Genomic DNA, 27211 nt, shown 5'->3' on the forward strand with positions numbered 1-27211 from the left:
AAATCGTTTACTTTTCTTGCAACTTTAAAGTGTCCCCTCTCCCCTCTATGTGTAATCAATTGAAATAGAAACTTAACTCTACATATCATACTGGGATTTCAGGGAATCATTATAATGCAATCGTTGGCTCAGGGTGTTTTTTTTTTCAATAGAAGAAGAAAAAACTGTTTGCGGAATTTTCTTCAGTGTTTCCCCAATGCATAGCCCTCTCTAAACTATACTACTTGATTAATCTAAAAAACACAAAAAATGTTTATTTTAAAGCTAATTTTTCTCTTAATTTATCCGAGATTTTCTTTGAACTCGTGCATGGGCAATGCCCGAGAATACTAATTAAGAAACAATCCCCAGTCGTCCCACATTTGAAATGAAGTTTTACTTGAAGGGTAATGACTCGTAAAAACCTGAACTCGAAACGTTAAATAGCTGTATTTCTTTTATTTGCTAATTGACGTTTCTTAATATTTTAAGACAGTTCCACAGCTTTGAAACTCACTAGAACCCAAGGGTAGTTAATGTCATTAGAAAAACAGTTGGACATGGAAGGTGAAGCCGGACTCTGATGAATGCGAAATTTCAGAAATTTGTAATTCCGATAGTCTTAACAGTTAAACAGTTTACTGTTTTTAATGAGACTGGAAACAGACTGCAGAATAATAAACAGCTGTTAGTAGGCAGGAGAACAATCGGTGTTTATCAAAAATGATAAACTGAGTATTTCTTCATTTTCTGTAGAAACATAATACTGGAAGTGTAATGTGAACATTGCTGTAGATTGTATAAGCCTTTCAAAATTTGAACTGACTTCATTGGCTATAATCGGTGTGTTCTTAACTAATTGAAGAACCAAATCTCACAAGCTTTAATACAACCCAAGCCAATCCCCTAGCATGCCCCAGAGAAATTTTCAAACATCAATTTACCTTGAACCAAATAGTGCTTTGATCAAACCTCCTTTATATTTGTCAAGTGTGATTCCCCTCATTTCTTTGTTTGGTTTTAAGATTTTTCTAAGTATTGAATAATTGTATTACATCTCTTTTCTAAGAAAAATTTGGTTTTCTGGAGAAATTCAGCCGGAAGCCACCTAGGATCACATCCTGAACGAAAAGACAATTCTAGTAAAAATTTTTCGTCTGAATCTAGAAATCAACTCTATAGGATATTTAAGGAATCAAGTAGGGACAACGCAATTGAAGAGGCTCAATTATGTTGGGCTTCTGCTCTATATCTTAATTTCTGTGTTTTCGTCAGTTTAATGTTTCTTCCTTTTCTTACAATTTTCCAACCTAGTTCTCCAATTTTACATGTATGATTTTGCTTTAGCCATGTGGGTTTATTTTACTTTTAGCATGGCTTTAGCCATGTGGCTCTGTTAAATTTCAGTTCAAAGTATTTTGCACAGTAATTTCTAATGTTTTTCCAAATAATATTGATAAAGCATAGTGGGGCAGTAAATTAATATTATTTGCATTTTTATTTTGCTTTATTATTTTTTTCTTGAAAGTATCTTCTCTTTTTGTATATTATTTTTACCGTCTTTATGTTTTATATCTGATGTATTGGTATCTCTGTGCCTTCACGCTTCACGTAGATTTTTCTTAAAAGAAGGTCAGATATCAGATAAAAATATATAGCTTGCCGTCATGTTGTTTTTCTTTTATGGAAATGTGTTGAGTAATTTGATATAGACTGCACACATTACCTTGGGTTTCATATTGCTCAGATCACTGTAATCATGCTTTTCCTTAGATATATATTTCAGCACAATTCCAATCTTCCATCTTGTGTAATATAGTGAGTATGTCTTTGTTCGATTTTTTAAATGTACAATTTTATTTTTTACTACTCAGAGTGAAGATCGGCGATTGAAATTAGTAAAGGTGAAGCATGATAGAAATTATTATAGTAATTATAATAAAATTATTAGAGTCTTATTAGAGTTATAAATAAGTAGCATTGCAGGAAAAAATATTTTAATAAAGTTATTACCTTTAGTTTTGAAGCCGAATTCTTGGTATTATTGTTTTCAGTTTTCGCCTGAATGGTACTGTACCTCTTATTACAAGTTAGTATTAATTCGGCTGAGATGACTCAAGATCCATTTGGATAAATCATTTTTTCAAACTTAAGCTGACTTATGACTTACTTTAACTTACAACTTAGGCTTACAATCCAACGTTTTAAGCTCAGCTAGCCCTATCTTCAAAATTAATGAAGCTTCTGAATTTGATTTTTTTTTTTTTAATGCGATGAATCTTCTATTCTCTTTCCCAGAAGGGTCAAAAATGCAGCCTTTGACAGCTAAATTTTACGTTTTATATTTTGACTGCCGAAAAAAACCTTCATTTCACTAACAGCTTCTCCCTAACAATAGTCAACTTTCCCAAGACACTTTACTTTTTTTCTCCTTCTATGTTAAATAAAAATATTGACTATGTAGTATGCAAGATAACTCCTTTTGAGTCACAATAGACAAATCATTTACTTGTCTTGCCACTTTAAAGTTTCCCCTCTCCTCTCTGTATGTAGTCCATTTAAATAGTAAACTTGAGTCTACATACGATACTGAGATTTCGGGGAATAATAATAATGTAATCGTTGGCTCACTATGTTTTTATTTTCGATAGAAGAAGAATCATAAAAATACACAAAAAATGTGTATTTTAAGGCTAAATTTTCTCTAAATTTATCAAAGATCCCCAGCCGCTCCACATTAGAAATAAAGTTTTACTTGAAGGGTAAGTACACGTTAAAACCTGAATTCCAAACGGTAAATAGCTGTATTTTTTTATTTGTGAATTGTCGTTTTTTAATATTTTAAGACAGTTTCACTGCTTTGAAACTCACTGGAACCCAATGGTAGTTCGCGTCATTTCTTTTATTTTTCGTATTTCGTCGTATTTTTGTATTTGTTTGTATTTCGTATTTTATTTCGTTCGTCTTTTCGTCTTTATTTTGTCGTTATTTGTCGTATTTCGTCTTTATTTGTCGTGTTTCGTCTTTTTACGTATTTTGTCTTTATTTGTCGTATTTCGTGTCGTAATTCTTTTATTTGTTAATTGTCGTTTTTGCTTGGTATTAACCAATTGACAAATAGTGATGGCAAATTCTCACAGTCTGTCGGTCTGTCCCGGTTTTGCTACTTGAGGCACTTCCAGATAAGCTAGGACAATGACATTTGGCAGGCGTATCTGGGACCAGACCAGATTAAATTATAAACAGTCGTTTCCTTTTTTCGACCATCTGGGGAGGGGGAGGGAGTGGGGGAACGGTTAATTCGGAAAAGTTAGAAAAAATGAGGTATTTTTAACTTACGAACGGGTGATCGGATCTTAATGAAATTTCATATTTAGAAGAACCTCGTAACTCAGATCTCTTGTTTTGGGGGGAGTCATTGTCATTGGGGGGAGTTGGGGCGGAGGGAACTGGAAATCTTGGAAAAAGCTTAGAGTGGAGATATCAGGATGAAACGTGGTGGGAAGAATAATCACAAGTCCAAGATACGTGGCTGACATAATTGGACCGGATCCTCTCTCTTTGGGGGATTTAGGGGGGGGGGTTAATTCGGAAAAATTACAAAAATGAGGTATTTGTAACTTACGAACGGGTGACTAGATCTTTATGAAATTTGATATTTAGAAGTATCTTGTGCTTCAGAACTCTTATGCTAAACATTGGGGGGAGTTGGAGGAGGAAACCGGAAATCTTGGAAAACGTGAAAATTTAGCTATCTTTATATTACGAATCGGTGATCGGATCTTAATGAAACTTGATATATAGAAAGATTTTATGCCTCAGATGCTCCATTTTCAATTGGAATCTGATCCAGGGACATAGAAAGTTGGAGGGGGGAAACAGAAATCTTGGAAAACGCTTAGAGTGGAGAGATCGGGATGAAACTTGATGGGAAGAATAAGCACAAGTTCTAGATGCGTGATTGACATAACTGAAACGTATCCGCTCTCTTTAGGGGAGTTGGAGGGGGGGGGTGTTGATTTGGAAAAAAATAGAAAAATTGAGGTATTTTTAACTTAAGAACGGGTGACCAGATCTTAATGAAATTCAATATTTAAAAGGAAGTCATGTCTCAAAACTCTTAGTTTAAATTCCGACCAGAGCTGGTGACATTGGAGGGAGTTGGCAGGGGAAACCGGAAATCTTGGAAAACGCTAAGAGTGGAGAGATCGGGATGAAACTTGGTGGGTAGAACAAGCAAATGTCGTAGATACGTGATTGACGTATCCGGATTGGATCCGCTCTCTTTGGGGGAGTTAGGAGGGGTCCAGTGCTTTGGTGAGTTTGATGCTTCTGGACGTGCTAGGACGATGAAAATTGGTAGGTGTGTCAGAGCCTGCACAAATTGACTTGATAAAATCGTTTTCCCTGATTTGAACATCTGCGGGGGGGGGGGCTGAAGGGAGAGGAAAAATTTGAAAAAATGAGGTATTTTTAACTTACGAGAGGGTGATCGGATCTTAATGAATTTTGAAATTTAGAAGGACCTCGTCTCTCAGAGGTCTTATTTTAAATCCCGACCGGTATTAAGCCTCTGATTTTCCTTTTAAATCAATTTATTGACTCTTAAAATTTTGCTAGAACTCATGCCATATGAGCTCTTGGCTCTTCCGGCCTCGTCACAAGTGCCATATGAGCTCTTAGCTCTTGTTTAATATTTTAAGACAGTTCCACAATTTTGAAACTCACTGGAACCCAATGGTAGTTAATGTCATTAGAAAAACAGTTGGGCATGGAAGGTGAAGCCAGACTCTGATGAATGCAAAATTTCAGAAATTTGTAATTCCGATTGTCTTAACAGTTAAACAGTTAGTTAAACAGTTTACTGATTTAATGAGACTGGAAACAGACTGTAGAATAATAAACAGCTGTTAGTAGGCAGTAGAACAATCGGTCTATCTCTGATGAAAATGATAAACTGAGTGTTTCTTCATTTTCAGTTGAAACATAATACTGGAAGTGTAATGTGAACATTGCTGTAGATTTTTAAAGCCCTTCGAAATTTGAACTGAGGCCATTGGCTAAAATTGGTTTGTTTTTAACTAATTAAAAACCAAAGCTCACAAGCTTTAATGCAACCCAAGCCAATCCTCTAGTATGCTCCAGAGAAATTTTCAAAAATCAATTTAGCTTGAAACAAATGCAGTTCGTATAGTGCTTTGATCAAACCTCTCTTGTATTTGTCAAGTAAGATCCTCATTTATCCTCACTCCTCATTTCTTTGTTTGGTTTTGAGATTTTTTTTTTAAGCATTGAATAATTGTATTACATCTCTTTTCTAAGAAAAATTTGGATTTCACGAGGGATTCACCCGGAAGTCGCCTTTATAGGATATTCAAGGAATCAAGTAGGGACGACGCCATTGCACAGGCTCAAGTATGTTGTGCTTCTTTTCTATATCGTATTTTCTGTTTTTTTTTGTCAGTCTTATGTTTCTTGCTTTTCTCACAATTTCCTAGCTTAGTTCTCCAATTTTACATGCACGATTTTGCTTTAGCCATATGGTTTTATTTTGCTTTTAGCACGGGTTTAGCCATGTCGCTCTATTAAATTTAAGTTTAAAGTATTTTGCCCCACTATGCTTTATAAATATTACACGGAAAAACATTGAAGATTAATGTGCTTCTTTTCTATATCGTATTTTCTGTTTTTTTTGTCAGTTTTATGTTTCTTGCTTTTCTCACAATTTCCCAGCTTAGTTCTCCAATTTTACATGCACGATGTTGCTTTAGCCATATGGTTTTATTTTGCTTTTAGCACGGGTTTAGCCATGTCGCTCTATTAAATTTAAGTTTAAAGTATTTTGCACATTAATCTTCAATGTTTTTCTGTGTAATATTTATAAAGCATAGTGGGGCAGTAAATTAATATTATCGGTGATTTTACATGGAAAGATAGGAGTTGAAAACTACTAGTGTCAGCCGCAGCGTAGTGGTTGGCGAAATCATTAAATGTCTTTAAATGAATAGAAAAATTCAAGTCGAACTAGATAATTACTAAAGGCCTAACCAAATAGTATTGAAAACTCATAGTTCCCCATGCTCTTTGGGCCTGATCTGTATATTAATATCACTTAAAGGTGAAGTCTCTGTGTAAGTCGTATAAATCAAGTATTTGGCTGTTTAAGGTAGTCTAACCTACTGTTTAAAAGACAAATATAAGGCCTAGCCTATTTGTCTATGAAGGCAAAGGGTTATGCCTAATTTTCTTGGTAATATAATTAGGTGTAGTACATATTAGTAAGCCTAGCTTTGATGAGGACAAATCATAGCTAATTAATTAGGCTTTAAAAATGCCAAATTTCGCCAGACGCTAGATGGCGTTCTTTGGTCTTTATGTTTTATATTTGATGTATTGGTATCTCTTTGCCTTCACTCTTCACGTAGATTTTTCTTAAAAGAAACTTAGATATCAGATAAAAATATATAGCTTGCCGTCATGTTGTTTTTCTTTTATGGAAATGTGTTAAATATCGCTTTTTTCTTCCAACAGACCTAGTATAAAAATTACTGTTTCGTTGTACGGACAGAAATTATTCCGCATATGAAAAGGGTTGTCCCCTCCGCAACGCCTCGCTCTTTACGCTATTGTTTTTTATTGTTTTAAAAAGTAGAGTTGTAACAAAGAGTCAAACTTTAGCGTAAAGAGGAAAAGCCCCTGACATATACGGAGTAATTTCACAACTCTACTTTGCGTAAAGAGCGAGGCGTTGTGGAGGGGACAACCCCTTTCTTATACGGAATAATTTCTGTTCATTTTAAGTTTTAATGTCGCTCCTTACTTGCAGTTAAAAAAACTTTTTTTTAAATTTAATCTCAGTTAAAGCCATTAGCTCTAGTAAAGGCATTAGTATGCCAAAGATTATCATCTTTAAAATCTTAATTTTTTTTTGTCAGCCTCTGCTTAAATATTCGACAAAATGATCATAAAACTTTTGATCCTAAACCAAAGCCGTGATCATGAACCAAAGTCGTATGTCGCATTTTCATAATTTTGTTTTTGAGTTAAATTGAAGATTGTAATTATATGCGGTAATATATTTTTTAGAATCAAATATATAAAAAAACAAATCCAGAATAAATAATATTAGCCTATAGACTTTACGTGAGTAATGTGGCCTTAAGTATTTGGGTTGAATTTATTATTATCAAACTTAAGTCTTTTTTAGCCTTACACACTATAATGTTCAAAAATACCACTTGAAACTTGTTGGATTATGCAGGGTTGAAATTTTTATATAATTGTTGAAACTGGTCTTCTAACATTTTTAAGCATCCCCCTCTTCAGACTACATGTGCTGTACGAATGCTTGCTATCCTTCTCCTCCCCCCATATATGAATTTATAACTATAAATTCTGTAATATAACTTTTTATATCAATGGACTGTTTTAAGCTTCGTTTGACTCAGTTATTTTATCGCTGAAATGATGAAAATTAACACTTATGACCAGACCAATACGATGCTGGTTTTGCTCAACAGGGCTGATTTTATTTAATTGTTTATAGTGTTCATTTTATTTTAAACAATTGTATTTAATGACGGTTTCTTTTGCGCAGGATCTAAAGAAAGCTATTAGTCAATATATGGATATATGGATTTATAAATATAAATTCTGTAATAGAACTTTTTATATCAATGGAATGTTTTCAGTTTCGTTTTACTCAGTTATCAGCGTTTTGTCACTAATATGATGAAAACTAACATTTATGACCAGACCAATACGATGGTGGTTTTTGCTCAACAGGACTGATTTTGTTTAATTTTTTAGAGTGTTCATTTTATTCTAAACTATTGTATCTAATGACGGTTTCTTTTGCGCAGGATCTAAAGAAAGCTATCAGAGGTAGACTAAATAAGCTGACGCCTGAAAATTACGATAAAATTTCCAAGAACATTTTGGAAATGGAGGTTGATACAGAGGAAAGATTAAGTGCTATGGTTCAAATCATCTTTGACAAGGTAAATATTGTAAGATAGAATGAATAACGAATGTTTTTTTTTCTTTGTGATTTGGATGAAGTTAAAATATGTTGGAATTATTTGTGTATTGAGTAAAGCATTGGCCCTCAGATGTTATACCTTATTGTCTACTTTTGAAGTTATGCAACGAAAGAAAAAGCAGAGGAAGCCCCAACTTGAGCATAAACCACATGTTTTCAAATCATGTCCTTGTGTTACACAAATACACACACCCAAAGAAAAATAAATTTTGTGGGAACTATTGGCCTATTTGATTATATTAAAAGGCAAATTACAATAACATGGTTAATATTCACACCAAACTTTAACTGAAGCTTTTTTTATCTTCTTTTTATTCTATGAATCTTGAAATTAAGAATATATCTCTGGATTCATTTTTTTTTTTAGCCAAGTTTAAACTATTCCTAGTTCTTTGCTTGTTATTGGAGATATCGATATTGGAGGTGGTATCAGTGACGTCAAGATAGTCGGACTTAATTAATTGTCTTTTTGGCCTAAGCTAGAATTATAACATTTATTTCCATATATTCGATAAAACTTTATTAAATTTTTCTCATTAGCCAAGTTTAAACTATTCCTAGTTTGTAGCTGGTTTTGGGAATTATCGATATCGGATGAGGTATCAGTGACGTTGAGACATTCGGACTTAAATAATTGTCTTTTTGGGCTAAGCTCAGATTATAATATTTAGTTCCATATATTCGATAAAACTTTAATAAAGTTTTCTCATTAGCCAAGTTTAAACTATTCCTAGTTCGTAGCTAGTTATTGGAATTATCGATGTCGGAGGTGATATCAGTGATGTCGAGACAGTCGGACTTAATTAATGGTCTTTTTGGACTAAGCTTGGATTATAACATTTATCTCCATAATTTATATTCGATAAAACTTATTTAATCTTTCTCGTAAGTAACAATGGCTTGCAAAACTGTTAGGTACTAGCATCTTCACTTTACAGATTTGGTACTGGTAGTCGATACAATATGTCAGGTATATATATATATATATATATATATATATATATATATATATATATATATATATATATATATATATATATATATATATATATATATATATATATATATATATATATATATATATATATATATATATATATATATATATATATCTTTAAGAATTCTAGTTCGACTTTGCCTTTTATTACGCTCTTACTCGCTTTTTTCCATTTTTATGGCACTTGGTTTTTATCAAGTGACATATAGTGATTACAATTTCTGTCGGTCCCGCTTTTGCTAGTTTGGGCACTTCCAGATAAGCTAGGACCATGAAAGTTGTCAGGCGTATCAGGGACCAGACGATATTAAATTAGAAATAGTCTCTTCCCCGATTTGACCATCTGGGGGGGGGGGGGGTTGCAATCGAACAAGATAGTCGAGAATAATTTTATTTGCTGATAAAACAAATGATTGTTCTTTTTAAGTATGGCTAGTGGTCTAGGGGTATGATTCTCCCTTAGGTTGCGAGAGGTCTCGGGTTCGAATCTCTGACCACCCCAATTTTTACATGATGAAGATCTGAAACTAGATCTCCTAAGAAGATCTAGTTCTAAACTAGATCTTTCGGAAGAAGATCCGAAACATGATCAATATAGCGATCGCTGAAAGTTGGCAGGCGTATCAGGGACCCGACCAGATTAAAGTAGAAATACTCGCTTCTCCGATTCGACCATCTGGGGGCGAGTGGAAGGACGGTTAATTCAGAAAAACTAGAAAAATGAGGTATTTTTAACTTACGAACGGGTTATTCGATCTTAATGAAATCTGATATTTAGAAGGACCTCGTGTCTCAGAGCTCTTATTTTAGATCCCGACCAGATCCGGTCACATTGGGGGGAGTTGGAGGGGGAAACTGGAAATTTTGGCAAACGCTTAGAGCGGAGACATCGTAATTAAACTTGGTGGGAAGGAGCTCTTGGCTCTTCCGATCTCGTCATAAGTGCCATATGAGCTCTTGGCTCTTGTTTATTATTATGCTTCATAGTAGTCGATTCTTAAAAAAGTTAATATTTCCTTGGAATTCATGCCTTTCCTGAGATCAGTAATCCCAGGGCTTTCTTCCACTCTTATATCTACTCACTTCCTCCATGGGGTTTCTACTCCTTTTGTCATTGTTCCCACGTAGAATCACAAGGGTCTTAATTTGGCATAATAGTCTTAAAAAGAACCATTCTTAAAAGGACTACTGAAAAATAAATCTAGCCGACAGTTTTTTTGTTTCCTGTTCTCATGTGAGTTATTTTTTTTTTATATTTAACTCTTGTGCAGGTGACTCCAAAACTTTATTGAGTGATGGAAAAGACTTCTAATTAGAGTTTTTACCGAACTTATTGTCTAAGGCTAACAGAGGGTGGCTACAAAAAAATAGCCATCAATAACAAGAATAAAAATAAGCAAAACAATCCGCTAATTTCCCTCTTCTTACTAATCAAACAGTTCGTGGTAACGATCTGTAGTAAGGAGTGACCCGGCTCAATAGTAACCGAAACTCTAAAAAAAATGGAATTTTGATACCAATAGTTACATAAAAAAAAATCGCATTTTAATGCTGATTTTAAATATATAACTTTCATCAAGATGAGCATTACTAATCAAAAGTTACGAGCCTGAGAAAATTTGCCTCATTTTAGAAAATAGGGGAAAACACCCCTAAAAGTCATACAATCTTAAAGAAAATCACACCGTCAGATTCAGCGTATCAGAAAACCTTATTGTAGAAGCTTCAAGCTCCTATCTACAAAAATGTGGAATTTCACATTTTTGCCAGAAGAATATACAAAAAAAAAAAAAAAAAAATAAAATAAAATTTCGTTTTAATTATTCCTCTGAAGAGAGCAAAAAAAAAAAAAAAAAAAAAAAAAAAAAAAAAAAAAAAAAAAAAAAAAAAATACAAATTTCGTTTTAATTATTCCTCTGCGGAGAGCCAAAATCAAAACATGCATTGATTCAAAAACGTTCAGAAATTAAATGAAAAAACAAGTTTTTTTAACTGAAAGTAAGGAGCGACATTAAAACTTAAAATGAACAGAAATTTCTCCGTATATGAAATAGGCTTTTCCTTCTCAACGCCCCGCTCTTTACGCTAAAGTTTTTTACTGTTTTAAAATGTAGAGTTAAGAGAAAGAGTCAAACTTTAGCGTAAAGAGCGAGGCGTTGAGGAGGAAAAGCCCCTTTCATATACGGAGTAATTTCTGTTCGTTTTAAGTCTTAATGTCGCTCCCTACTTTCATTTAAAAAAATGTTTTTTTTCATTTAATTGATACAGACGCTGCCCTCGTTTTGTATGTGTGCCTTTTCTCCTTCTTTTTTTAATGTCCCTTAAAAAAAATATTTATATTTATTATTTTTTGATTTTGTCATCCGTTTAATTAATGACTAATGAGTGGATTTTAATTCTGATAATTTTAATTTTGGCGTTTTTTTTTTGTTTTCGTTGTTATTTATACTTTTTGTATGTCCTGTTTTATTTATTTACCCGAGATACGACTTTGGCCCTCCGGGGCTTGTGATAGTAGTTTCTTGAAACAAACATCTCATCCTCCCTAAAGTGAAAAGAAAGGCTAGGAAAATTTGTCTTGTTTATAATATGATTGAGTTTAATAAAGCAAATATATTAATTCCATTACAGCAAGTAAAATAATTTTGCTGGGCTTGCAGAATCCTTATTTCTTTCTGTTTTATACGTGTTATACATTATTTAAACATTTTACATATTTGTACAGATGTACACATATTGTTTTATTTAGGTCGTTGATGAGCCAATTTATGCTCCCAAATACGCTGAACTGTGTAAATTGATGTTTGAGAAAGAAGTGCCCTCGGCTAGTGGAACTGGGAAGGTCAGTTTCCGAAAACTTCTTCTCGGCAGATGTCAGGCGACTTTCGAAAAGGAGAAAAAGGACGAAGAAGAAATTTTATCGAAACAGAAAGCCTTAGAAGAAGCTGATACAGAAGAAAAAAGGAAAGAATTACAAATGGAATTGGACGAGAGGATAGCTAAAACAAAACGTATTATGTTAGGGAACATCAGGTAAATTATCAAATAACTTGTTGACCTGAAAACTACATTATATATTTACATGTTTATTATAAATAACATATTTAGTATAATGTAAACTATTCCTTTGTTTAATTAATGTGAAGAAATGTTGTGAATTCAAGTGCTATGCTCATTACAGTTATGATTTGACATTCAGCTCTTGGAAAATAACACGTTTGTTCGTAAAAAAAGTTGTTACTCTTTACATGTTAAAATTAATCCTTTTTGGGGAAGAGGTGGGGTAAGGATGAGGTATATCAGAGATGCTATAACTTCAGAAAATATAGGATATTATGATTAAGGTTTTAGCCAATTAAGAGATATCAGAATGTTCAGACCTTGAGCCACGCTCCTTCTTCTGTGCACGTGTCTGTTCTTAGTAATGGTTTGTGGTTTCTCTTGTAAACATTAAATAATTTTTCAAAGCTTATATTGAGTTAAATACAAAATGAAACAAATACCACTGGATAACTTACATTTAGAATAGAGTGGTGTGTGGTGTGTTTGCCTCCTTAGCTCAGCACTAGGAATTGTAGTATTCAAACTTGGAATCATTGAGTTTGTGCGCCTTAGAACGTTTGGGCTTATGCGCCACAATGCGTTCATGTGCCACAATCCTGATACACTCTTAATGAATCACATTAACCAAAATGGGTCATGTCCTGGATTCAGAGGTGGGGTTATATCCTGGGGGTGTTAGAGCTAAGAACCCTTTTAGAAATGTCTATATTGCATATAATTTCTTATGTTTTGAATAACTCGTAAATTCAATATTGTATCTTATTGCGTTTAGTTCAACTATTTAGTCTTGATTGAAACATCCTGGTGGATTTTATAAGATTTGAGATGAAGCGAATACCACTGAATAATTTACATTTAGAATAGAGTGGTGTGTGGTGTATTTGCCTCCTTAGCTCAGCCCTAGGAATTGTAGTATTAAACTTGGAATTATTGAGTTTGTGCGCCTTAGAACGTTTGGGCTTATGCTCCACAATGCCGATACACTCTCAATGAATCACATTAACCAAAATGTTGAAGTTTGATTGCGACAATATAACCTCTAATAAGGCTTTAAGACCCGTATTTTCTGTAGAAAGATTATTAATTCAAGTTCAAATTCTATTTATTTCCATAAAATAAAAATAACAAAAACATAATCCCAAAGGGCTCAATGGCCCGATATTTGGGAAACGACATACAATAAGTAAAGAATGATAAAACCTGGCATAAACATACTAAACAACATCTAAATATAAATCTATAAGGAAAAGAAATCAGCTCACCGGCAGTCTCTACGACACAGCAACCCTCACATCACCCGAAAATAAAATGTAAATTAACATCGAGGATCCAACGCCAAAAAAAAAAAAAAAAAAAAAAAAAAAAAAAAAAAAAAAAAAAAAAGAAAAAAAACAAAAAAAATTTCATCTGTCTCTTAAAGGAGCCAAGTGTTTGTGACTGCTGGATCTCAGCGGGAACCAAGTTCCAAGCACGCCCGACAGCCATGGCCAGACCAAAGTCTGAATAAACTGAGGGAGTAGCTGGAATCATCACATCCTCGAACTATATACAATACAGTTTCGAACTATATACAAATTTACTTCCCCTACTAGTTTGAACAGTCCCGAAAAACAACATGGGAGATCTCCGTGGAAGTATCGATATGCCAACGAAGATGGAGATAAAACATAAATATCTTTAATCTTAAGGAGGTCAACAGGAGTGTGTGTAGCCGACTGGAGAATTATTGCCGCTTTTTCATGAAGATGGTGAATTGGAGCAAGTACTGAGGGAAATATGGACATCCACACAGACCAACAGTAACATATATAAGGGTAAATGAGAGAGAAGTATAAAAGACGAAGGATAGAAAAAGGAAATACACACTTTAATTTTCGGATGATTCCAAATCCACGGGAAATTTTCACTCTTACTATTTGAACATGCCACTTAAACGATAAATTTTCATCCAAAAGAACTCCCAGGAATCGCACATATATATATATATATATATTCGGGGGGGGGGACTTATGGAGCCTCTTGTTGTAGGAAGCTCAGTAATTGTGGGGTAGTATTTGTATAGATGACAGGTTGTTTCTAATATTATTTATAATATTATTATAAATATTATTTATAATCGCCCTCCCCCCTTAACAAAACAAAGTATGTGTACGTGACTGCGCAAGATTCGTGGTACCATTTGAAGTTGCCATACTTGTAGTATTGGAAAATAGACTATCAGCTTCAAGCTGTTGTCTAGAGAAGTTATTATTCTAGAGATGACTTTCTTGTGCGGGTACGCTTTTGATGGAATATTGTTCAACGTGATAACTGACTTCTGGGTGAAGCTTTTGAAGGTAGTCAATGCAAGCAAGGTTGCAACGAGTTGCTCTCACCCCTTTACTCCGATAGGGATTATGTTAGAAATTTCTGCATGAGTAAAACATTTACTTATGTCCTTCCTCAGGAAAAGGATATACTCGATTATACGTCTGGTGGTGGAAGTTGATAATGGTAGGATGGGGCCAGCTGACCAAGGTTTTTCCAATGGAAAGTAATCATCAGTTTATAATAGCAAATTCTTGCACTTACTCTTTCAATAAGTGTTAGTAAAGAAGAAAAACAACGAAAAGACAGCTGGTTAATCTCCACCTAGACGTATTCAGTGCTCAAAAAAAGGAAGAAAAAACAAGGTTTATACAAAACAAAAACTGACCTTTTAAGGCTCTCAGTTTTCGTTTTATATAAACTTCTTTCCCTCCGTCTTTGATCGATGAGGACGGTGGAGATCTACTTTGTCAAAATATTTTCTTTGTCTTTTTGTTGTTTTTTTTTGTAGCTAAAAATCACCCTCGTTCAAGGTTTCTTGATTATTTATGTATATGTTTTCTTCTTATTCTTCGTTTTTTGTTGAACTTCGTGTAAAGAAAGACAGTATGGTCTTAGAACCTATTTAAACCAAATTACCAAAGGTTTACAATTACAAAGCCAAAGGTTTACAATTACAAATTTTAAAGGTTTTGCTTTTTTTTCATTGATCCTTTTAGAGAATTTTTAGCTTTGATCCTTTTAGAATCTTTTAAGGTTTCCTTTCCTTTTATTTCTTAAATCGGAAAAAAAGGGGAAAGTTTCCTCTTAAATAAGTATGTTTTTTTTTAGGGGAAAGATGAGGGAGAGGCAAACCTTCAAGATTGTTGGTTTTTGTTGTATTTATATTTTATCTCCTTCTGAAAATCACACTCCTTTAGTTTCAAAAAGTGTGGTCTTAGAATGTATTTTAAGTCTAATTACCAAGTAAAGTTTAAAAGGTAAATCCTGCTAAGAAATTATAAAATCCTCAATCGTCTTAAGGATCTTTTAGGGTTTCTTTTCCTTTTTTTGCTTAGTCAGGAAATCAAAATTTAAGGAAATTTCCTTACCTTAATCGGAATTTTCATTTCCATAATTTCCTTAAGCTTCTTTGCTTAATCAGATGTTCTAGGAAAAAAAAGAAGAAAAAAAAAGAGATAGAGACTTCTTTGAAGTTTGGTAGTTCTCTAGCTCCTGTCTTTAGAAGGTATTTTTAATGTAAATTTTTTCCAGATTTATTGGTGAATTATTTAAATTACGTATGCTGACAATTAAAATTATGAATTTTTGTATTTCGAAGCTCCTTAAATCTCGTGAGGAGGAGCAGCTGGAATGTCTTTGCATATTGATTTCCACAATTGGCAAAACTTATGAAGAAGAATATGATGCCAAAGTAAGTTACCGTTCTTTGTGCGAGATAACTCGCTTATTAAATTTATTTATTGTTTTCTTCTAAATATATAAATGTAGTGGCAGAGTTACTCCCTCCCTCAAAGAGAAGATAAAAGATGTAATGGTTTTATTTTGAAAACTAACTTTACCAGCAAACATTGCTAAACTTGCATTTCTCTATTTTCGATTTTATTTTAGTCAAATAAGAACAAAAAAAATTAAAATTCTAAACTCAAATCGTAGGAACTAAAAACTAAATTGGTAAGAAAGAATGAAGTCAATGCTGAATATTGAAATAAAAAACGAGAAAATCTATGATAAATTTTAAAAGTCGTTAAAGCAATTAAATAGTTTTTTTCTATAAAGATTCACTGAAAAAAATGGCCGAACATTAAAGAAATTTATTTACAAATTATTCTTTTTTAAGTCAATTATTTAATAAAAAAAAATTGTTTTATAGCCACTCCCTAAGTTTGGAGAGACTAGAAGAAATTGATTTAATAAAACCTATTTATTTAACAGAATTCAACTCTTTAGATTACTATTGCATTTATTTAAGTTGTACTCTCCTGTCTAAAAATGACCAGTTCTAGTTTTGTCGCTTCAGCGTATATGTCGCTTCAGAGCAACACTTTGGCTTTGCCGTGTTTTTTTTTTTTTTTTCTTGCATCCCGATTTCAGATTATCCCTAGAAGATGGTAAGGGTCTAACCCAGTGGTTCTCAACCGGGTCCACATGGACCCTAGGGGTCCATGTAATATTTCCGGGGGTCCACAGGCAAAACACAACAAATTGGGGGTCCATGAAGAAAACCAACTCAGAACGCTCTTTATTTTTAAGAATTCAATTTCTACTGTAGTTTACATTATTTTGAATGGGTTTAGTGACCTACTCGGAATGGATATACCGATTTGGGTTTCAATTCCTTTTGAAGTTAATGTTGCCGAAACAGAATTATCTTTGCAAGAGCCCCTCATCGAATTACAAAGTGATGAAATAATGCGTGCAAAATTCAAAGATGGAAAGAACAATATATGGAAAACAAACGATGTTGCTACAAAATACCCTTTGTTCTGGGATAAAGCGCAGTTCTACGTTATTGCTTTTCCTATATCTTATCTTGTTGAAGCGGGATTTAGTCGTGTTTCTCAAATTTTATCAAAAGCTCGCAATAGACTTGACATTGTGAAAAGGGGTGATCTTCGACTATCATTAACATCGATAGAACTAAATATAAAAAAAACTTTTTCGAGAAGCATCAACCACAGGGATCTCGTTGAATAATCATGCCTTTTCCTTTTTTTAATCACACACTTAATTTCAACTGCTATTTTTTATCCAGTTTACATAAATAATGTTGGAGTGAATTAAACTTCCTGAGGAGCTCTACTCTCCATGAGCTTTAGTTGCTTGCCAATCGAAGAAATTTGTAGAAACTTGTAATATTGTAGTTATTATCACAATAATAGTAATAATAATAATAATTATTATTATTATATTAGAATGTTTTATTTGTATTAAATTAGTTTTCATTTAAAAATAAAGCTTAATTGTATGCTATTTGTTTGATAATTAAAACCTTAAAATCTATATTAGCGAAGAATAGAAAATTGTTCTTATGTCCAATAGCTATGAAGGGGTCCACCAAGATAAAAAGAGGGGAAAAAAGGTTGAGACCCACTGGTCTAACCTCTGCGGTTTTTACGGAAATTGTGGAGCTTAGGCCGGATTGATGAATAAAACTCCATTTTGGAAATCTTCATAGAACTTTTGCCTGGGGCCAAAAATCTATTGTTTCTACCCATTTCTGTTCGTGATTTCAGTGACATCATTTGTTTTTTTTTCACTTGGGATTGTGGTAGAGAAATGGTATCAGATGTTTCTCTTAAACTTTAAAAGTTGTCTCACTGCTAAAGAAATTAGAGTTTAACCTTTGACTCCTTTCTAAGTTATAACGTTAGAAACTTGGCCAACGGCAAAAGTCAACTTTTGAACTAACTCAGATAGATTTTTTTCGACGGCAGTCGATAGTTCTTGATGAGCTGATCAAAGTTTATGTCATCCATTTTTTGGTAGAAAAATTCCTTCATGAGATATACCAGTTTGAATGTTTAAAGGGGTTGACAACTTCAGTAAGAAGGTACACACTGAAACCAAAAATAGGCCGCTACCAATTGTGAGACATATAGGGGAGTTCTAAGCAACAGTCGGCTGTTAGCTCATAATCGTCTTTGGATGTGAGGGGTTCCCAACTATTGCTAGCTGGTGTACCTATTATTTGTTTCCGGTGTATTTGATGGTAAGACCAATTTGGTTCAAGTGGTAAGACATGTAGGGACTTGTAAGTAATAATCGGCTGTTAGGTTACAATTATCTTCAGAAATGAGGGGTTTGAAACTTTTGTGAGTTGGTGTACCTAATTTATTTTAAGATCCTTACAGATTATCAGCTTCAGCGTTTAAAAAGCGAGGAAACAATATTAAAGTGTTGCTCTCGCAATACTTTACTTGACAAAGCCGGACAAAGGTTGCCGCAATACCTCACGTTGCGCATGCAACGTAGATCTAATTTAATATCTTTTTTACCTTTAATTTTTACTAACTTTTCGTTGATTGAGTTAGCTATTATACTTTTATCTGTTTTCTTGTGCTTTGCCTGAAAAATATCAAATAACAATACTGATGCTGAGCTTACAAACTTTTTAAAAAACTCATTAACTTCTAAAAAATATATGTGGATGGTCGCTTTTCGGACTCGACTTACTGTCCATTGAGTATTTGTCAATGGAGGGACTGTACTCATAATTTTGGTTGCCTGAAGCTTGGTATAGAAACTACAGCTAAATATAAATAAAATTGCCAGTCCTAAAGTTAAAGGGCTGTTTGATTTTTTTGTTGTTATTGGCCGACCGCGTACCCCCCAATAATTTGTGTTTCCCCAAGGGGTACGCGTGCCTCACTTGAGAACTATTGCTCTAGAGAATAAAAGATTTAATGTATTAACTACCGAAATTGAGCTTGTCGTTTGTAGTGATATAGTATAAAACGTTTTAAGCTATGTGTAATTCTTTGTTGATTTTCTTGTCTTATTATTTTTATCTAAGCTTTTTTCCATTTGCTGTGGTTTACACTAATTAAAGAATAACATTTTTTTTTAATTTTTATCAGTCGATTTCATCCAACTTTTTCTATTTAGTCTAATCCCTAGAATGCCTAGATGTCTTGGTCGTCTGAGAGCGCTATGAATATTAGGACTTATGATTAATACTTTCTAAATTCTGAAAGAGTTAATTCCACGTAACTTTATTTCTGTTTTATAGGGTTTTCTCTTCTATGATATCGAAATTTTTGTAATGATTTTTGTGATTTCTAACTTCGTTACTTTTCATATGGCTGTAGTTCACAATCATTAAAGAATTTGGAATTTTCATTTTTAAAACGATTACATTAAAATGCTTCTATTTAGGCTAATGCCTGAAATTCTTTTCATTCTAGTGGGTGTTTTTTTTACTATTACTATTCTGGTACTGTACTCTTAATACTGATATGGTTTTATTTTTCAAAAAGTAGGATAAAAATACGAAAGAGCTTTTTTATGTTATATATATTTGTTCTTTAATCCCCTTTGCATTTCTGAAAAATATGTTTTGAGCAAAATACATCTAATGAGGGAGGGAATTAAACAATGAAATATGACCTATGCTTTATTTTGACTTAGAGTCTATGCATAGAAAGAGAGGAACTAGGGAAAGTTTTGTTCCAATCTTAGGATCTAAGATTTTCAACGAAATGGAAATAAGGAATACCAGTGAAGTGTTTTTTTTTTTTATGATTCATCGTTCGAATCATAATGGAGAGTGTGCTCTGCCCCTAATTTTTATGTATTCATAAAGTAATCAACAAAGAGTAATAACCACCTTTATTTTATATTTAGTACCAAAGAGCAGTTGCTGAATCTAAAAGTTCGGGAAAGCAATTGCAGATTCAGCTGACGAAGCTCGATGTTTATCTTGACGAAATGAAGAAATTAAGCCAGAGCGAAGATTTATCATCTCACATTCGATTTATGTTAATGGACGTTCTTGACTTGAAGCAAAATCGGTGGGTGCCACGCCGAGAAGGAGAAAAACCAAAGACAATCGATGAAATTCGTGGTGAATTGGAAAAAGAAAGGCTGGAAAAAGAATTATCTTTGCAAGAAGATATTATCAAACAGCCTCAGATGGGATATCCTTCACAAAGACGAGATGGGGGACGAAGCGATGAAATCTAGTACGTCTTTGAAATTGTGTTTTGGTTCAGGTTCTATGTTCGAGCTACAAGATGTAGAATACTGCCTCAAAAAAATTAAATTCCTTAGTTGCCCGCATTTCTGCTTAATTTTGCCTGGTAAGTCAGAGCAGGCTTAATGGGAGGGACTTTATCGTTCATAGAATTTTCAGAATATAAAAAAATCTTTGGGATATTTTATAACTGTATTTTCGATACTGTTGCTTTTGTCGATTTTCGTGCTTGGTCTCGTAATTTCAGTCTTGCATCCACTACCACCTGTTTAAGTTGTGTCGCTTAAGTTTGTTATCTTTTTTTCCATGTTTAAACATTAGACAATAAACTGCAAAAATCCACTACCACCTGTTTAAGTTGTGTCGCTTAAGTTTGTTATCTTTTTTCCATGTTTAAACGTTAGACAATAAACTGCAAAAAGGCCTGCAAAAGAACCACATTTTTTTCGATTACAATCCAAATTAAAGCATAAAAAAGGAGGAAACAACAACGCGCAATAAGTTACAAGTACCATGCTTCAGACATGTTAGCACCAATCTATCAGATATTTAAAAATGGTTAAAATAGAGAACTTTAATCTTCATGATAGCATAAAAATATGGTATTAAAAAAAGCCCAGGAATTAAAATTCTGCAAAAAGTAAAGTTCAAATGAAGACAAATATTGGTCAGTCAAATTAACAAGTGAAAGGCTTAGATTTTGAAGGCCAAACGAAAGGGCCAGCCCTTCCGGTACAGGCCTTCGTCATAAATCTGACACATATTTACGGACAATGTCACGGTGAGTTTGAGGTGACAGACATTTGAAGCCAAATTTCATCGTCTAGTCTTTTTTTGGTAAATTCAATAGAGTTTGAAAACAAAGAAACATACTTGTCTCGCCCCAAGGATAACGGAGACCATACATTCTGGTTCAGTAGCGTGCATAGATTCATCAATGAGAATCGAAGAAAATTTCAAATATGACAGACAAGGATCACCAGCGCCAAAACAGGTGCAACAAACAACATCAGCGGCTTCTAGTAGTTGACGTTCTGCAGCTCGTTTCCAATAGCAACTTCAAACTATTTTTTTTTTATTTTACAAAGATAATTAAAGCACAATTAACAAAACTTTAGTATCTAGCATTTTCCACATTAATTTTTCAGAACTAAGTTCCTAAACGATTATTATAATTCAGTAGCTTAATGCAGTACAACATATTAAAAGAGTACTAGGATAAAAATCAAAGAAGCTAACTTCTGGATTTGCTTCTTGGTTATGTAAAGCTAAAAATAACACAGGCGAATCGATTGCATCCTTTTATTTAAACACTTTCAATCCAGTTAAACACTTTCAATCCAGGTCAAACACTTTCTACTTTCATTATTAAACACTTTCAATCCAGTTTTGTTTATTTTCTCAGTCAACTGATCGGCAGCAATGTTGGACGGTTCATATACAAGCACAGCGCTGTTGCCATTCTTGTCCAAATGGTAGACAATCGTAGCAGAAGTGACCGTTTTCCCAGTTCCATGTGGCCCTTGAATTGAATTTAGAGGGTGTTGGAGTGCCGGTTTGACCGCATATACTTAAATTATGAATCTAAAGTTTAGTCCATTTTAGCAGCTGGCTGGTCATTTTTGATGATCATGGTTTGGTAAAAAAAAATCCAATTAATTACAATTTTGCAAATAAACAGAGTTACTTTACCTTAGAAGGTTACTTTACCTTAAAAAAAGAACATAAAAAGAAAGAAATTGTTGCATAGTCAATTTTTGACACACTTCCGCCTCAAATGGAAACAAGGTACTTCAGGAAAATTGCGACAGATTGGCTCCAAGAGCCATCCTGTCTTGGCAAAGTAAGCGATAAGGCAGAGCAACTCCCTGGAACATCAACACTGATAATAACTTGGAAATTATCAGACACTAGTTCCACATTTTCCATTCTCTTCAGCTTGTTATTGATTTAATTTTTAATGCAGTCTTTTATTCTAATGCTGTCCTTTGGCAATTTGAAAATTCTATTTTATGACTACCATTTATTTTGTTTATATAAATAACTGATTTTATTTATATCAAATAACTATATATATTTTAGGTTTTTAGAAATTTATTTATGTGAATTTAAAAATTGTATTTGTTGATTTATTATTCTTATTCGTCCAATCTATTAGTATAAACGACGTCAAGTGTGTCGTATAAAATAAGACGGCATGCCGCAAACACATATCACAGATCACGATACAGGAAATAATGCAAAAAAATAGCACAGAATAAATAAATAAAAAAAAAATGAGTGAACATATTTTACAGCCTACTAGGTAGTAAACTTATTTCTATAAAATGGATGAGTTTAAATAAATTTCTTAAATGCTTGCATATTTTAGAGTGGGTAACTCTACCAACTCTGCAGAAAGACTTTTCCACTCTTCAGCAATCCTATTAACAAAGGATACTTCACCTTTCTTAGTGATCTTATTTAACCTTTATACAAGCATAGATCACTTTGTCCTCTTCGGTTTTTTTTAGATCATTGGAATATTTTGGGAAATTTAGGGGCTGGTAATATTCAACTTTGTTAGCAGTTTTTGATTCATCCTATTTAGGGCAAGAAGATACGTTTTTTCAAAAACACAAAACATTTTTTGACTTGTTTGGCTGAACAGTTTGGCTAAATCACTGGAAGTTCCAGTAGAAAAGAAAGCGATTCAATTCTTGACAATTAAAGATATTGTTCTTAAAAAAAAAAAAAAAACCTCATCAAAACACCCAAGTTTTGCCAAAATACAAAACTTCAAAAATAATTACGCAAAACCTGTTGTCAATAAAAAATATCAAAAATCAGTTTGATTCCAGCATAAAAAAAATAGACTAGAGGAAACGATAACGAAATAACGCTAACGATTGAAGAACAACCTCAAGGTATTATCAAACAGTTCGTGGAAACGAACTGCAGTAAGGAGTGACCCGGCTCAAAAGTAACCAAAACCCAAAAAACACGGAATTTTTTATACCAATAGTTACATCAAAAGAATTGCATTTTAGTGCCGATTTTTAATATATAAGTTTCATCAAGTTTAGTCCTACCAATCAAAAGCTACGAGCCTTAAAAAATTTGCCTCATTTTAGAAAATAGGGGGAAACATCCCCTAAAAGTCATAGAATCTTAATATAATGCATAAATTGTCTTTCTTTTAGAAAAAGATAAAGTAATTAATTGAAGCCGTTTATTTTTCAGGATTCAGAATTGGCTTGAATCAGCCGATATTATAGTGATATGAGTGTTTGACCAGGGTGAAGATGTGTCAAAAGAAATTCAAATGTAGCTAACTTGAACTTTTTTTCTGTGTAACTCTATTATTTTCTTTATTTACAGGGAAACTGGGAAATCTTGATAGAAAACTTCAATTTTTTTCTTTGAAGTGAAACATTTTTTTTAGAAATGAAAGTTTTCTTTTTAGATGAAAGTCTTTTCCTTATTTTCCTTATTCCATCCTATGTTTTTTTATTTAATTTTCTTGATAGTTTATATAGAATATGAAGAGTTCATGTAATAAAAGGACTGAATTTTCATTAATAGATTGAGTGTTCAGCCAAATTGGCTATTGATAGAACTGTCCGACACCTTTCTTTGATATGAACCTTGATCTTACTCTAAGGATGTTCCACGATATATAAAACAATTTTGTCATCCTAAAGCTTTTATTTAATGTTCTAGATTGTTCATTTATCAAAACAGGCTGTTCCAAAAAGGGTTGCAAGTACAAAAAATAACATTGTCCAAAATCACCAAAAAAGTAAAACTGAGAAATAAAATGATCGATACAACTCTTTTAAAACAGCTACTGCGTCCTGTTTTTGTATACTTAATTAAAGGATTCACATTCACTTTTCTTAATTCTGTTTTCATAACTATTTAAAAAGTAACGAATAAATTACAAACTTGAAAAAGAAGAATTATCTTCACATAAAGTTTAGCAATCGAACAGAATATCCTCTAAAGTATATAACTGAGAATATGGAACATGATAGAAAAAAATAATACAAAAATAACAAAAATACAAATCAAGAAGCCAAACTAAATTACTTTAGTTTAAAAATTGTAGGCTAAATTCATAGATCATTTACTGTGGGTAAGTTTTCAGAATATATAGACACATGTTTTAGTCTTGGATTTATATATTAACCTACTATAATACTCAAGAGAAAAAGCTCTGTTTTAGTTTATATGAATGGAATTTAACAATAGAATTTGAACTTAGCCAACTCTTTCAGTCGTAAAAAAGTAGCCTAAATAAAAAAGTGGCTGTGGATTACGTATTAATCATATACGTGTTCAACCTTCTGTGTAATCTCTTACTAGGCGTCTTCTACCACTGCAACCCTGATTTTTCCAAATTATTTACTTTGGTAAAACTTAAATGGGGCTGTATTAGCTTAGTGGTACCACAAATAATGTAGTTCAGTGTTGATACGATTTTTTTCTAGTGCGAAACGGCTCAGTTGTAATCAATGCAAAATCATATATTAACATCATATCGATTAGAACATTGGCTAAAAGGAATCGGTCAAAATAGGTGTTGAATAGGGAAAACATATTTTAAGTAAATGTGATTTTTGACTGATCGGTTAGAATTTAATAGTGTTAAATGTATAGTATATCCTTTAGACTTTAGAGACTCGAATGATAAGGTTGTTATAAATATACATAAATCCCGGGGAACGGATTGCTTCCTGGGAAATTCATTCCCTTGTTCCTACAGAAATCAAAGCCGTTTTCCGCTAGTATATAAGATCTTTTTATTTTAATGTTAAGTTAGTATGCATTCATTCAGTTTTGGGCTTATTATTTAAAGTTTTATTTTAATTCTGTCTTCTAATTTGATTTTTTCTTTTCGTATCCATTCTTGTTTGCATTGCTATCCACAGTGATAGACAACACGCTATCTACAAATGATTTATAGATGACTGGGGTTTTTGTCAACAATTGATTTGTATCAGGGAATTGGCTACTTCCTGATAAAATCATTTCCTTGTTGCTATTAAAATGGTTTTCCACCCTTACGTGACTTCTACTATTTAATTTTAAGCTAGGCTGCTCTCAGTTAGTTGAAGCTTGTTATTTGAAAGTGATTTTTTTTTCAATATGCTTTTTTTTCACGTCCAATGTTGTTCTTTGTGCTATCCACATTGATTGGTGACACGCTATCTTAAAGTGATTTACAAATGACTGTATTCGGATTTTTAAATTAATAATAAACGATTTATCAATGACAAATCCAAAATTGTTTTTAGGCTTAAGACGCACTTATAGCTTAGGTTCAATTTCTGCTGTACTGCTTGAAATGTTCTTAATGATTTATTTTGTGCCAGAACTTCGCTGGCAACGTGCCTCATGCTTTATGAAGCTTTAAATAATTATTACCTGATATACGTAGTTTTGTTGAGAATTAAAATACATAAATTCATAAAACACTTGAGATAATTAAAACAATAATATCTATGATCGAAGCTATTGAGAATGAAGTAATAAAATAAAACAAAAAAAGAAGATTGTTTAAAACTAGAGGAAACTTGGTTGCTGATCTTTTGGTGTTCTCAGAACAAAAACAAGAAACTGGGGAAAGTTTGAAAATTGCACTTGATCATGTGCAGTTTTGTCTTGTTTCAATTTCTATTAGAATAGATCTGAACACATTTTCCAGGTGTTTCTTTTGCAGATACGAGCCTTCTATACTATATGAATATAAGCACATTATTATACCTTAAGGCAAAAATTTTTATTATCTGGGTTCCAGGGTGAAAATCGTTTTACATTAATGTAGTTGGTACCTGAACACTAATGGTGTTGCGCCACTAACAATGGTTAATGTAAAAACACTACCAACACCACTAGCATTACATTAGACATATTTAATAAAAGACATAAGGAATAAGGAATTTCTGGGTAGAGTATCGCAAAATCAGGTAAAGGAGCTTCAGACCCGGTGGCAGCATTTCTTCAAGTACGGTTCTTCGTTTTTTTGAGCGATAGATACAATAGACCCAAACAGTCGAAGTCAACACAATGGAAAAATGGTGACAAGGACAATAATTTGCTGCAATTGTCGCTCTGTGTTGGACTGAAAGGCCAAATGTCAGTGGTTCTGAAAGAAACAAAGTTGTAAGAATAGATAAAACCGTATTAATCTTTTAAATTTTCTTCGGACACATCCAAAGGGAAAATCAATCTCTGAAATATATCAGAACTCGAATTACGTATTCCTTTCGTAAGTTTTCTCTATTCTTAGTGCGAAAAGATTTTCAACCGTCAGAAAGATGGAGTTGTTTGAATCAAAGGAATCAGGACATTGAAAATAATCGGCCACGTGGCACTTTAGGCACCACTGAAGAGAAACAAAGATTTTAGGTCAATTAAGTTGATAACTTCAACTTAGTGATTTTTTGGGTTTAGATCCTCTCCCCCCTCCCTTTTGAGGTGCCCTGAAATTGTCAATGTCACCTTCCTTGTGGAGCTGATACGCCCCTGATTCGAACTCATCATCCAACATAGGGCTGATCATTATTCTTTCCTAATGAATTTTGATTTTCTATAGCTTTTCAGCATCTTACGATATAAACTGTGGGAACTAGGTTTTTTGGAAGTACTAAAACTGAAAGCAAACTAATATTTTGAAATATTTACAATTTTGATTGGATTAAATTTCTGATTTTGAATGTTTAAAAACACTAATCATTTAGGAAGTTGTTGCTGTCGAAGTTTTGGCATTGACAGACTACAGGGTTTAAATTTCAGAGGAACTTTCCAGGATTAGTTAGATATGGATATTAGTTCTAAATCTGACAATGTAAAAGATGCATGAAATCAGATTGGGGAAGCTAGTTTGTGCTGTAACTTCTTAGGGAGGTAAGATGAAAATGTAGCTCAAATATTAGTCAAAGAAGCAGAAGCCTGGTGGAAAAGAAGAAGGGTTTTTACAAAACTTTTTACTGATGGATCAGATTAGGACAAAAGGAAAGTATGGTAAGTCATTAAATTATTAATTTATTAAAGTATCGGATAAAATCAATATATATATATATATACATATATTAAATTGCTATATACTAATGTTGATTAATATATATATAAAATATCGGTACTG

General features: G+C 33.0%; 1 protein-coding gene across 2 annotated transcripts in view; it reads left to right on the forward strand.

Annotated features, from left to right (window-relative positions):
- The window catches only part of LOC136042266 (eukaryotic translation initiation factor 4 gamma 1-like), a 59526-nt gene extending 34190 nt beyond the window's left edge, over positions 1 to 25336 (forward strand). For both annotated transcript variants that reach the window (XM_065727217.1, XM_065727218.1), the window contains exons 4-9: positions 5302 to 5394; positions 7842 to 7979; positions 11767 to 12050; positions 15642 to 15801; positions 19734 to 20071; positions 23305 to 25336. In XM_065727217.1, the coding sequence (XP_065583289.1) occupies positions 5302 to 5394; positions 7842 to 7979; positions 11767 to 12050; positions 15642 to 15801; positions 19734 to 20071; position 23305 (1014 nt within the window). In that variant the 3' untranslated portion in view covers positions 23306 to 25336. The remainder of the gene's footprint in view (positions 1 to 5301; positions 5395 to 7841; positions 7980 to 11766; positions 12051 to 15641; positions 15802 to 19733; positions 20072 to 23304) is intronic.
- The last annotated feature ends 1875 nt before the right edge of the window (positions 25337 to 27211 follow it).

The sequence above is a fragment of the Artemia franciscana genome, unplaced genomic scaffold (genome assembly GCF_032884065.1).
Source record: "Artemia franciscana unplaced genomic scaffold, ASM3288406v1 PGA_scaffold_97, whole genome shotgun sequence".
Lineage (NCBI taxonomy): Eukaryota > Metazoa > Arthropoda > Branchiopoda > Anostraca > Artemiidae > Artemia > Artemia franciscana.